We start from the raw sequence: 14090 nt of genomic DNA, 5'->3' as shown, positions 1-14090 counted from the left end.
TATGAAATGATGAAAACTTTTCATTACAAAGATATTGCAAAAAAGATGACCTTACCGGCTCAAAAAGGACCCACTTACGCATTAGAGGGTTAAGAAAAGCATCATGGTGTGTTCAAAAAGATTTACGGTGTTTAATACTGGCCTCATTTGAGCAGAGCTCCTTCTTCCACATGTTTGCTGTGTCCTCTACATGTCTTGTGACAAACTGTAAACATTACCTCTTATGACTTTCTCTCAACAATGGCTCTCTTCTACATGTTCTTCTTTAAAGGCCATGTGTGTTAAATACAGGTTTGTGCCATCCTCTATTTGTGGACGGATTGAACAATGCAAACCTCTGAGGCCTTCACAGAACAGCCACATTTATACTGGGATGAAATTGTTGACAGTTAGACTCCATTCAGGTGATTTCTGAAGACAGTGAATTTCTCTAGATTTCATTTAGATGTATCAGAGCAAATGGGACCAAATATGAACGTATGTCACACTTTCCAGATTTTTATTTGTAATAAACTTTCCTTCCACTTCACAAATGTATATTGTCTTATTTGTTTTAGTTTGAGGCATTTTTATCAATTACATGTGTTCGGTCAAATAGTCATAAGAGTTATACTTCTGTGAGATATCTCTGTTCCATTTCTCTGTTCCATTTCTCCGCCTTGTTCACTGCTCTGGTTGCAGTTTCATTTATCATTTATCTTTGCATGAAATAAAACAATCAATCAAGCTCTTCATTTATTGCAAAATGTTTCCATGACGTATTCACATCCGTAATTAACCTCTGATACAACAAGTTGTCAAGTCATATGACTTTTTCCGAAAGGGTTTCTAGTTTTCATTCATTGGAGTTTACATCCACATTTAGTTTTAAATCGAAGTCAATTTGTCTTAAATGTTAGAGTTGCTCAACATGCTGTTTGAAGTTAGTTTGATGATAAATTGTTTGGAAAAGTTTGGATCATAAAAGCATATTCAAGGTGAACTTTGGTCAGTAGGAATCTATCCTTGTCATGCTATCAGATTAAAAACATTTCCTGATGACATATAGGGCACTAACTCCAGCTTACAAGTGTGTGTTTGTGTGTGGGGGTGTGTGTGTGAAAGCCGTTGTCGATAAAAGGACGGCCATAAGCCTCACTGAGTACACACACCTGAAGTATCAGACCTCAGCGGACACACAGTCATCTCAGCAGTACAGGTACGAACTTATGCTTTACTGCACCTTTTGCCAAAATACTTATCTGGGCAGAACCAGGATAGATTTTACATTTTTAAGAAAATTAGCTACATTTTAGTATAAAAAGTCAAAGAAATGAAGAATTCTTTATTCAATATTTTTAACCGTAGCCAATATTTTGTTCCATAGTTTGATCATTTGATGCAAGATTGTGCTTTTTAGTCATAGACAATCTTTTTATTATTTTCTCTTTTTTATACTATATAGTCCCAACCAAATGAAGATACAAAGTCCAATGCTCTTTTCTTAAACAGAAAACACAATAAAAAAAACTAGTGATTTATCAAACTTTTACATTTTGGTTAAAAGAAATAATAAAAATATAGCATGTCCACTGGATAAAACTGTCCTCTTGTCTCCACTGAAGGCAGTCAGGCAAGCGTTAGTTTTCCTGCTGTCATATGAGAGTTTTATTGCCTGTTTTGATAAGGAAGGGCCAAAAAAAATCTTCAATAACCATTAAACTGAGCTCAACCGGGAATAGGCAGAGGAATAAATTGGGCAATGTTAGGTTCAAGGGTGAATGAATATTTTTATGATGCTTTTGTTCCAGGAAGATATCAAAGCTTTTTTGTTAGAACAAAGTGCCATTTGGACCCATAAACCCTTGGAAACAGTTAATTAGAGAAAGCTAATGTCAGTTATCAACTCTGAGAAATCATGGCAACGCTTTCTCAACTGTAAAGAACATGAGCTACCACCTTTACATGCTTCCATAAATTACTCTGGCACACTAGGAAGTTATAAAAGCAATATCTAAAATGTGTTTAGACATAAGGGGAAAGGTTGCAGGTAAATTTTACATGCTGTGGTAAATCCGGGCTTAACATACACCATTTACAGTCAAGTGACTTAAAATAAAGTATTGATTTTTCAGCTTAATGCTTAAACCGAAACCGTGCCCCATGCGAGAAAGAAAAACTTGCAATATTTAAAGAAGATTAGAATCCTCCTCTCTGCTTTTTTGTAGTTTGCCAGGGTTAATGTTTGACAGAGCTTAATCCTATTTGACGCATTCTGTGTCCACCTGCGCCTCACCCTGTTCATTTCAAGTAAAAAAAAAGATATATCTGTTAAAATACCTGATCTGTTCATGCTAATCTTTTTTGTTTTTGTTTTTCTCTTCTTTTCACTAGCCCAAATCAGCCAAGATGTGTTGCACAGGTTTCCTTAAAGTCATGATGTTCATCTTCAACGGTGCCATCTTTGTAAGTTGGGAAAAGAGAAAAGTGTTACTTCTTTTCTGTGAAACTTCTTCTCTTGTGTAAACTGTAGCGAATAACACCCCCCACTGTCAGCAACACTATTATACGGCATCATTTTACCATCTTACATTTGCGTATTGCATCCTGTGGAAGATATTCAGCGACTCTTTGCTGGGTTTGAAATCTGATCGGGTTGAGGAGTTAAAAAATTTTTTTCCACAAAATTAGGTGGTATGTTGTAGAGAAACCATGACAAATCCTGTCATTAACTCTTTGATATGACAAATTCTCAAAAAATACCACATTTGATGAGAATAGTTATTGTGTAATAATTTAGAATAGTTGGATTTTCCCAACATGTCCAGGAGGATGATCATCATTTACATCACAGGTGTCAAACTCCAGTCCTCAAGGGTCACTGTCCTGCAGTTTTTAGATGTGCCACAGGTACAAAACACTGGAATGAAATGGCTTAATTTCCTCCTCCTTGTGTAGTTAAGTTCTCCAGAGCCTTGCTAATGACCTAATTATTCTATTCAGGTGTGGTGCAGCAGAGGCACATCTAAAAGTTGCAGGATCCCGGCCCTTGAAGACTGGAGTTTGACACCCCTGATTTACATGTTCTCTCATTGTTTGCTTGTTTCTGCTCCTCTAATGCTCTTGTTTCTCTTGGCTCGTTCAGTTGGCAGGTGCGGCCATTTTGGGAGTTGGTATATGGGTGACGGTGGACAGCGACTCTTTGCTGGGTTTGGTGGACAAAGTGGTCGAGTTGCCAGAAGATGTCTTCCAGCTGAACTATGTAGGCTATGTGCTGATCGGTGTGGGCGCTGTGCTTTTGATCATTGGCTTTCTGGGATGCTGCGGCGCCATCAAAGAGAGCAAGTGTATGCTGCTGACGGTGGGTAATCATTATTATCACACTTGCATAGAATATAAATTTATCCGCTGTAAAGAAAAAAAAAAAATTAATATGTAAAACTATTTATTTTTGCTAATTTCTCTAAAACATATTGTATTGTTTGCCTCCCTTTAGTTCTTCAGTCTCGTGCTGATCATCTTCATCATTGAGGTTGCAGGAGGTGTGGTGCTGTTCGTCTTCAACGATGAGGTAAGAGACTGTGGAATGTAAACCAGGACATTGCTGGTCTTAAATTTTACAGATCAGATCTTTTTTTAAAAGCAAATAACAACAATGTATCACTATTTATTTTTCATTCTCAGGTTGATCAAATCTTTGACAGTATAGAAAATGAAGTAAGGACAGACATTCAAAAAAACTATGGAAATGAGAATGATATGACCCAAGTCTGGAATACAACCATGGAGCAGGTACTGAATTTATTCCTTTTGTCAGGCATTTATTTATTGTGGTAAAATATGTTCCACCGAGGCAATGAAGGAGATGTGTAATTATTATTTTTTTTTTTATGTATCTTCAGTTTCAATGCTGTGGTTACAAGAACTACACAGATTTCGAAGGCTCCCCTTTCAACAACGCTGGAGATAGATACCCCTCACCATGCTGTGATGGCACAGGACCATGCACTTCAAATGCAGCACGAACAGCGGTATGAAACCAACTCATTTCTGTTTTCTGTTAGCTTCTTATTCAAATACAAAGGAGATCTATCTCTCAGGTCTTTCCTCATATGAAACCAAATGTCTCCCTTTCAGAACATTAAAGGTTGCTTTGTTAAGCTGTTGGAGCTGTTGGAGGAAAACTCTGCGATCATTGCTGGAGTAGCTCTAGGAATAGCTGCCCTTGAGGTACAGTATTACACTATTTAATTTGATTTATGTTTGACTATTTTTGTATTATAAATGTACCGAGTAGAGATGCTTAAAAATGGTTGGAATACTAGTGAATTCGATCAACCGATAATGAATTTTCTTTGTTTACAGATTGCTGCAATGGTTGTTTCTATGGTTCTCTACTGCAATGCTGGCAAAAAGGGAAAGTGATTCGCCCTTGGGATGATAAAAAAAATAATGGAAGTAAAAAGGGACCTTTTATGTAAAAAGTTTTTCTGATATTTAATTCAAGCAGGTTGATTCAAACATGAACAGATGACACTCTTTATGCAGTGTTATCACTCTTTATGAGCACTAAAATATAGAAGGAATACTAATATGTTGTGCATTTTAAAACTGCTTGTTTATATTTATTTAAGGTTTTGGGAAGCCTTTACCTCCACTGATGTTTTGTGCTGATGTATTCTACATTGAGATGTAATGATGCACGTTGAGGTGACTTCTGTTGAGCTTTTATGTGTGTGTTATGTTACTCACATTTATGGCACTAATAGAATGCATTTATTTTGTATTTTTAATTATGTAGGAACGGTGAATGAAACTTTGTTTGAGAAATGTGATTTATTTTCTCTTTGTAACATGTTTGTGCAATAAACATGAAGAACAGAACACATTAGTTGATTTCTGAGGTTGTTAAGTTATCTTCCAGCTGCTGCACATGTCTGATTTTGCACAAAACAAGCAATTCAGTTAATAATTTTGCTGATAAGAGGACAACCTCTTGCTAAAGTTTCACATAAATCCACTTGTTACCAGTATGATTTTTATATTGGGACTATTATTTTTGACTTATGACTCTACATCCATGTTTGAATTTATTGTGGAGGAGATGTCATCTGAAAAGTATTTGCTCCAAAAACAAAATTTTCCAAAATATATGAAACTTGCATATTTCCAAAACGGCATGGCAAATGTCTTTTGCAAAAAAAAAAAAATGGTTAGAGGAAACAAAGACTGAGCTTATTAGCCTCAGTAACATAAAAGTTTTGATAGATTTAACGTGAGGAAAACGTGACGTTAAATTTCTCATGTTCTCCTGGACGTTCCTTTTTACAAAAAAGGAAAACAAGGTCAAATTAGTGCAAATGTGCATAGTATCGATCTGGACACTGTTAAGTGTTCATCAGAGGAGCAGCCTGGGGGAAGAAACTCTCTGTGGTGGCTGTTTTTATGTAAATAGCACTCTGCAATGCTGGCCTGAAGGTAAACGACAAAGCAGTTTGTATCCAGGATGTGAGGAGTCTCCAGAGATGCTAGCTGCCCTTTTCCTGACCCCAGACCTGCACATGTCCTGGATTAAAGGATGGTCAGCCCTGATGATTTTCTCTGCAGACCTAATTGTGTGTTGCAGTCTGGTCCAGTCCTGTTTTGCAAATGAGCCAACCCTCACAGTGATCAAGAAACACAGGACAGACAGAATAATGGCATTGTAGAAGATGACCAGCAGCACATGTGGTGGGTTGTACTGCTTCTTGAGGTGCATCAGGAAGTAAAGTCTCTACTGGGCCTTTTTCCAAACAGTGGTGTGAGAACCATCTCAAGAAGTAGTTTTAAAACTATGGAAGTTGCTACAAGTATTGCCATCACTCTGAAAATCACATCTTCATTTATTTCTTGAAATGTACAAATTAAGACTCCATACATGCTACTTATCAGTGTATGTAAACTTCTGCTCAAATACTGAAGAAAATACCTGAAATCCTTTTTTACTGCACCAAAACGTTAATCCTGTTGCTCTGATATTAGTGAATCTCATGCACAATGCATACCATGTTTACTGCACCATAATCAGTGTACTAAAACCTGAAACTGATGTGGAAAGATTTACAGTTTCCCACAGTATAATATAATTATGACACACACTCAACACACTGAGGTCAGGGAAGCAAAGGGTACTTTGAGGTGAAAGCTCGGATGCCGTGTAGATTGTTGATTAGATCTGCAACTCCTCCTGTCTTTAGCACTAGGGTTAGCCACTGAACATAATTATTGTGACACAGGTGAGCTCTTTCCACATGGCCCATAAACAAGAAGCAAACACAATAAAATGACTAAGCAGCAATGGAGGAGCACATTCCATTAATACTTTATGGATGTGTTTCCATGTTTTTATTATTTCTATGTGATTGTATTTCATAAATTTATGTCGAACTGATGAAAGGTTTTATTCTTGGAATATGTTACATGGATGGAGCCTCTTCTTGCAGTGTTATAATCATTTTATCTTAATATGTTTGATCTGTATTTTAATGGTGCAAAATAAACTAAGCTAAGCTAAAAACTAAGGAGCCAATGGTTGTCAAATGCGAGTTAAAAAGATTTTTATATTGTTATTATTATTGTTGTTGGCATGCATGCATTATTTCAAAATTAAGCAGACAAGCTGTTATTGTGGTGACTCTGGGCCTGTCGACTTGTTATTCTGCTTGAGTTTTCATTTTTGCAGACTTGAAGCGTTAATATTAGTTTTTCTATATTCGATTGGATTCAAAGTACTCATTTATAAATGTCACTAAAATATTTCTGCGCTTTTTCTGCGCTAGATCATCACACTCCCACCTCTGTGCATCAGCCTCTGTTTTTTAGTGATCCTACTGTTTGCTCGTTGACTCTGCCATCAGTTTCTTTTTTGTGTTTATTAAAATTAAATACTCTGTTTCATGACTGTGGGTCGGGGGACAAAACAAGTTCAAATCAACATAACGCAACTGACGCCGCAAAGCAATGTGTGTTTCTGCATCATTTTCTGCTCCTATTTTAATTAACCCTCTGAGCCCTGTGTGTTTGCATAGCTGCACATGTGGCAGCTGATTAGTGCACTCAGCCCAGCTCATGAGCTCGGGCCCTGGCATTAGACGATATGAACCAACAGCTGTTTAATTGCACGGGGAACGAAAAGGTGCATTTGATCAATATGGTCTCGCCACATGGTCAGAAGTGTGTTTTAATTCACTTTATGCCATGTGAGGTTAATTACTTTTAATACATTACCATTTACATTAGACACGGCTGATTACGAGGTACAGCATGTGTTGGCATTCGAGTGTGTTTTACTAGAGTCTGGTCAGTGGCATTTAATCCTTCTTGGCTGTAAAAGTTGCAGGTGGGGTTGTCACATGAGGAGCTGCAGATATCGGGTCTTTCTATTCAAACAAATGCTATCTGGAGGAGAGGTTGTAAATCAGAAACTAAATCCATCATGTGATTATCTCATCTTCCTTTTTGCTCTTAGCAGGCTTCAACGCTTTGCTTCAGGCATGAATTCACAGAGAGCTGATCCTGTTCACACTTAGACTTCTGAAGCAAAGTTATCCATTAACTGTATCCAACTCAGTCAGCAGACAGTGACGTATTTTCCTGTAAACTGTGGCTGTATCACACCCAGGACATAATAAGGAAGAGTTTTAGATGTTATTTATAAGTATTCACAAAGGTGGCTGTCTGAATTAACTTTAATGTTTCTCTAAAAGTTAAACTCTTATGTGTTACTTCCTTCACAGGCTCAGGCCCATTATTCCCCCAAGCAGCTTTGTCTTCACAGTTAACACCGTGGTTCTTTTTATATGGCTTTATTGACTGCTTTCCCTTACAGGAAGTTGGGCAGAATAAACTCGGTACATCTACAAGGAAGGAAGGCTTTGTTAAACTTTGCCACCTTGTTATCGAACTGACCTTTCTCTTTACTCCTTCGATGTTTCACTGGTGAAAATACTGTATGATTTACCACTGCTCTCTCTAAACCTACAAAGCAGGAACAGTCATTGTTTTATTGGATTTGGATTTTACAGTGAGTTTTTCATCACTTTTATTCCAATCATTTCTCCCTCTATTTTTTATTCTTTGTAACAGAGAAAAAGTATTAGAAACCCACTAAAAGTGATACTTCTGGCCATCAGCAGTGGAAATGAAAAGGGAATAGTTTGTAAACAGTGCCCTCTTGTGGTTGAAACATCTTTCATCAGATGTGGCAGATTGTCATATTCGGCACACAAATAAAGTGGATATAAAATAGTGTACCCTCACTTGGTAGAAAGCTAGGTTTTTATCACTGGTAGAAAATTATACAGTGATCAATCTTTTTACTAACGTTAATCTGTGGTAGAGTTCCTTGAAATAGTATTTGTACCCCTTTAACTTTTATCCAGTTGATCTCATTAAATTACAAATGCCAGTGTGTTTTATCAAGATTTTATGTGGTATGCTAAAACAAAGTTGCAGATCATTTTGAAGTAAAAAAGGATACTTTATTGAATCTCTTTTTATTGCAATTAGAGCTATAAGTCAATAGGACTGTGAGTCTACCAGCTTTGCCCATCTAGACTACAGTTTTTGCCAATTCCTCTTCACATAAAAGCTGAAGCTCAATCAGACTTGCTTCTTGTCTTGTATAAGAAAACGTCAAACACTCCTTTCATTATAAAACTGTCAGCTAGTCAGCCAGCATGTGATCACGTCACGGACGACAGGACACAGTGAGGTCTAATGATTGGGAGAGGCTCAGAATCGGCCTTTGGGAATAAATGAACAGGACACGGCTTGTTTGCACAGGGAACATAAACTCATTACGGCTTCACAAATAAAGTTAACAGGAGCGTCTGCCAGACGAGCTGAATTGTTCAGCAGCAGCGACCCAGCACCAACAGTTTGAAGCTTCCACTTTTATAGAGTAAACTGTTTTTGTTTTAACGACTTGGTGATTGGGAACTGATCGATTTATTCAACATATGACACAATCTTTGCTTTCTACTGCAGACAAAAGTTTTACATTATTTAGTTGTTTTTTTTTTTAAACACATAAAAATACAATGAAATAGCTAAAATTGTTTAATCTAAAAAGGGTTTGATTTTTTTAGCAAATAAATGAAAATGAAAAAAATGTAACACTGTAAATCCAACAGGATTCCTGTTTTTTCCACATCTTTAGAGAATTGCAGTAGATCTGGTATTGCCCTTGTTTCAGTACCAGGATTCTATGATAGAGAATTGTTTCGGAAACTTTTGTCTACCTTTAATGTGACATTTATCTGGACATAAAATTAGCTGAAAAACATGCAAATCTATTCAGTGGTGAAATAATAAAATGAAGTGAACAGAAATTTATATATATATATATACTGTACATATGCAGTATTATAGCAAATGAACTTAACTTGGAATAATGTGTCAACAAGAATTTGGCCTAGCTTGCAGCTTTATAAGCATCAGCGAGCTATCATTGCTCAAATGTACTAACATGTTACTAAAAATATTTCCACAGCATTTTTTTCATACTTCGTGGCACATTTAAGAGAGGAACCATGAAGTGGAAAAACATATGGAGACAATAGAAATGAACAGAATGCATCATGTCCCCAAAACCAAAGAAAACATAAGACAAATTTGGGTTTTTTTCATGAGGGGAATGACATCATAACCAGCTCCAAATGCTAGACAGTCAAAAGAGAATTAATATTTTTTAAAAACAAGGGGAATGGGTAATCCATCCAGAACTAAGTGTGACAGGATATCTTTAAGACAGATAGATTTGTTTGCTTGTTTTTATAAACCTATTCTAATAATATGAATCTCATTACATCATAAAACACCTGATGTTTTAATTGGACCATGTACATCTTTTAATCATTCTAAATGACCATGTCTGGAAGTCTGTTAGCAAAAATTGGAACTTTTACTGGAAAAATCTTTACCTTACCTCCATCTGGTAGAACCTAAGATTGAAGCTGGCCTGTTTGCTTTCAGGTTTGATCCTGTACATGAAGGGTTTCACTTTGTGTGTGCTTTTGTTGAATTTTCTGGGTTAACTTGGTTTCAGTGGCTAAAACAAACTGAAGCCACTGCTGCAACCTAAGAAAAGTCTAGAGTCGGTTCAGACGTTATCATTTCAAATCTCACACATCTGAATCCCCGTTCAGATGTTTTCATGATTGCTGTTTTTTAACACTTATCTTGAAACAGAGGCCCTCTCTGTGTGGTAACCATGGCCCGGGGCTGTAAGCTTGGTGCGATGTCTGGTCCGGTGTGGGAATTGCGACACCTTCCTTGCGTTGTAAAGCAGGTGAGAACTGGCAGCCGCCTACATAAGAAGACTCCCTCCACCACAATTACATAGCGCTGACAGCAAGGTTGCCGTTTGGAACCTTGGACCATCATCCACCCAGACAACTGAGTTTCTCTACTGACATTTTGTTTTAGTGTTAAAGTCTGCTTTACTTCTACAGCTGCTTCAACTGTTTTTTTTTAAAATAATAATTTTAGTGTCTCCGCTCAAAAATTATGTCTTTTTTTCAGATTATGGCTTTCCTCATCAGCCTGATCATTCTGCCCACCTCGACAGCCTCAGCTCTTATTTTTCCCTATAATTCTCTTCTGAGAGAGTCCAGAGATGAAGCTGAATCATCGGGTGGCGGACCTGACCAAGCTGTGAAAGGAATGGTTAAGGTTGTCCAGCTAGACCCTCGTAACCTGGTCAGTTCAGCGTTCTTCAGGAGAGGACTTAATCAGAGGGGAGCTCCTTTCCACCAGTCCAGACTGTCCTTCCCTGCCTTTCTGTCTCGCGGCCGTCCAGGTCCTGCCCAAGCCCCCAAGGATGCTACAAGTCCACTACGCCACCTGCGCCCTAAACGACCCACAGAGGCAGATCTGAAAAAGAAACAAGGACTGCAGATGTGGCAGGAGGTCATGGATAAAGGAGGGAAGGTGTCACTGCCTGTTAGCCTGAAGGATACTAAGCAAACATGCACTGCGGTGCCATTTACTCAGGTAAGAAAGTTTCCTTTTAATGACTTAGAATATCTTCAAAAAGTTTATTTCAGTTATTCAACAGAGTGAAACTCAGACTCACACAGAGGACACACACCCTTATTTGGATGATTTTGGTTTACAGCAAACAAAACACCACAAGTTTCTCAAAACAGTTAATGTAAAACACCAAGAAAATTATTTTATCATTAACAAAGTCATTCATGTCACTCTACATGGGGATGGATGCTGACATACAAGTTTCCCCCGGCAGATAGTTAATATACAAGAAGGTTAAACCGCAAAATTCACAGCTGAATATGTTGGATGTTAAAAAGCAAAACAGTATTCATTTAGTTTTTTTCAGAGTTTACATCTACAACATTTTTTTTTTTTTTGTCAGATGAAAACTAGATGATAGTAAAAAAAAATCAGTCTCCCAAAATTGAAACAAAATTGTTGATTGGTGATAAATTCTAGTTAAATCAAAATTCGCAGGGTATACAGCTGATCAACCACGTGGAAAATCAATCGGTTTTCATCCAGGATTACCTCCCATTAGCACTGAAGGAAGGGATTTTGTTTTCATCGCTTTTTTAAAAGATGTACAAGGCCATGTAGATCCATTCCTCTATATATATGGAATTAGTTGATCCCTGCCAGATCCCTGCTAGCAGCAGGGATATGAACACTCCCACTCCCCGCTGCTCCCCAAACTCTTGACTCTTAACTGAGGAGGTAGTCAAAATATTCCAAGGAGAGATGAGACATTCCTTCATGAAGCAGAAATTTGCATCGCATAAACAGATGCAATATGTGTTGAGTAACAATTGTCAACCCTAAAGGAAACAGAAATATGATGTCTAATGTACCCTACAGACAACAAAATTAATTGTGACATATGTAATTGTTATATAATTTCAACATATAATAATATGGTGTATATTGTAGTTCTATATACTTAGAACTATAGTAAAATAAAAACTATAATTTTTCAGTATAATTTTTTAAAAAGCAATATTGTTCCATATTTTCTTCTAGAATAAAAGTAAAGCACTAGCATTAATTAAAGCACACATTTCCATAGCTGTTGGTAGAGCTAAATACTGTGTGTTGAATTGCTTTGAATTGCCATTGATAATAAATTATTAACAATGATTATCAATAATATGAAACATAGTGTCTTGGGACAATACAAATTAAACAGCACAGTTGTGACTGTTCCGTTAAAATTATCTGAAGATTTGCAAAAGCAGCTCCTACCGCTTTGTTTTGAAGTGTGTCCCTGCAAAATCACAGCTTTTCATGTGGTCTGTTACACATTCTTCAGAATACATCAATACATCACAATCCTCACAATCTGGGAGGTTTATTTAAGCTGCCAGACATCCGCTGCACTTCATGTGCTGTTCCTGCCCGCTGCTGGTGCTGCCAGTTTCTGCTTGCTTTTCTTCAATCCCACCACTGTCCCCAGCAGCCCCTTGAGCTCAGAGGTCAGTGACCTTCTCGGCATCTACTGACATGTAGAAGACGAATTCAAGGGGCGAAGATGAGCTCATCGCTTCATAGTATGTTGAGCAGCGTAGCAACAGGATGATGAGATCAGAACTCATACTATTAGCTAGTCAAGAAGTATTTCACATTTACAGCTGTGTTGTCTGACTGAAATACCTAGGTTCAGGCTTTAGATCAAAACGCAAACTTTTTTGATGATACTCAAAATTATTAAGGAGAACTTCAAACTAAAAACTAAAACTACAAATGTTTATTTATGGAGCTAAAATTACTTAAAGAGTCAACTTTTTGTTATGTGTATTTACTCATAAAGCTGCTGCTTTGTTTATCCCAAACTCAGCCCTCTCTGTCTTCCTCCCAGCATGTGACGGCAGATGGATGCCAAACAGTGACAGTGTACAACAAGCTGTGCTTCGGCCAGTGCAGCTCCCTCTTTGTCCCGTCCGAGGGGGAGTTTGTCGATCCGAGTCCTGGGACGGGGGCCTTCCGCCGTCGGGCCCCCTGCTCCCGCTGTGCCCCTTTCAAAGCTCAGACAGTCACTGTGCCTCTGCGCTGTGGAGCCCAGGTCTGGGAGAAGAGAGTGATGGTGGTGGAGGAGTGCAAGTGTGAGACGGGCCGGGAGGAGAGGAGCGCTGAGGCGGCTGCTTACACCCACCTGTAACAGTCCCAGCTGCCAAAAGGACGAAACATTGGCATTGATGTTTGTAGTCGGATCAACGCGACATTGCTGCTAAGAATGGGGCAATTATTTTCCATCACATGTGCATCAAGTCCTCTTACTTTTGTTTGCCACTGTGTGTTCTGCTTTAGATTTGAACAAGTCTGAATGTGTCATTCAGAGTAAACTATTCTGGTGGAGTGTCCCGCCGATGACTGTTGACAAATGACCTACTTTGGTCATGCCGATTTTTGTTTTTGTGAGGTTCTTATGTTATAATAAGCCTGAATAAAAACAACTTGTGGTTGCAAAAATATATAATTTATTTAAAATGCCATTTTTATACACGGAAAGCAACAAGAATGTTAAAAATAACTTATGATTTTATAGAGGCTCTAGACAGCAAACAACATCATGCAGCTATTTCCATCATTATAGTATGTTGTATTTTTTGCTTTGGATGTTGTGTGTTGATCATTCAAACCACTGTCACATATTTTTGATTTTAAGTTTTCATTGGAATTTTGATTGTGATTTTCTTTGACTAAACTGTTGCACATGTTATTTGACTCCTCTCAAGTTTAGTTCTTTTGTGACATTTGATATTTTCTAATGTGTGAAATGTCATGTCTTGTATTTTACTGTTGCTTTGACCCATTGTCATTTTGGCCAGAACACCTTTGTAAATGAGACGCTTGTTCTTATTTGGGTCTTTCCTACCTAAATAATGTATTACCAAAAAATACATATATAAAACTTCTCAATTACAGATATGGAGAGCTGAGTGAACAATGGGAGACGGTATTGTTTCGCTGGTAGCTCTCATCTGAATTTATTCCAGGTTGTATTCATAAAGTAATCATACAACTTTGTCAAATTATTGTGATCAATCACACTGCTAGTAGTTAGTAATATCAACATATTG

General features: G+C 37.6%; 2 protein-coding genes across 2 annotated transcripts; both read left to right on the top strand.

Annotated features, from left to right (window-relative positions):
* Positions 1-1090: 1090 nt before the first annotated feature.
* Positions 1091-4865, top strand: LOC102233352 (tetraspanin-1-like). The gene is made up of 8 exons (XM_005809064.2): positions 1091-1198; positions 2374-2445; positions 3125-3340; positions 3476-3550; positions 3664-3771; positions 3882-4010; positions 4117-4209; positions 4345-4865. Exons 2-8 carry the CDS (start codon positions 2389-2391, stop codon positions 4402-4404), a joined length of 738 nt encoding a protein of 245 aa, XP_005809121.1. The 5' UTR covers positions 1091-1198; positions 2374-2388; the 3' UTR covers positions 4405-4865.
* Positions 4866-10527: 5662 nt separating this feature from the next.
* On the top strand, positions 10528-13520 carry LOC102238068 (DAN domain family member 5-like). Its single transcript, XM_023334458.1, has 2 exons — positions 10528-11013; positions 12869-13520. Exons 1-2 carry the CDS (start codon positions 10528-10530, stop codon positions 13166-13168), a joined length of 786 nt encoding a protein of 261 aa, XP_023190226.1. The 3' UTR covers positions 13169-13520.
* The last annotated feature ends 570 nt before the right edge of the window (positions 13521-14090 follow it).

Source organism: Xiphophorus maculatus, chromosome 5, assembly GCF_002775205.1.
Source record: "Xiphophorus maculatus strain JP 163 A chromosome 5, X_maculatus-5.0-male, whole genome shotgun sequence".
Classification (NCBI taxonomy): domain Eukaryota; kingdom Metazoa; phylum Chordata; class Actinopteri; order Cyprinodontiformes; family Poeciliidae; genus Xiphophorus; species Xiphophorus maculatus.
Note: the sequence above shows the minus strand (reverse complement) of the source record. Positions and strands in the feature narration are given on the sequence as shown.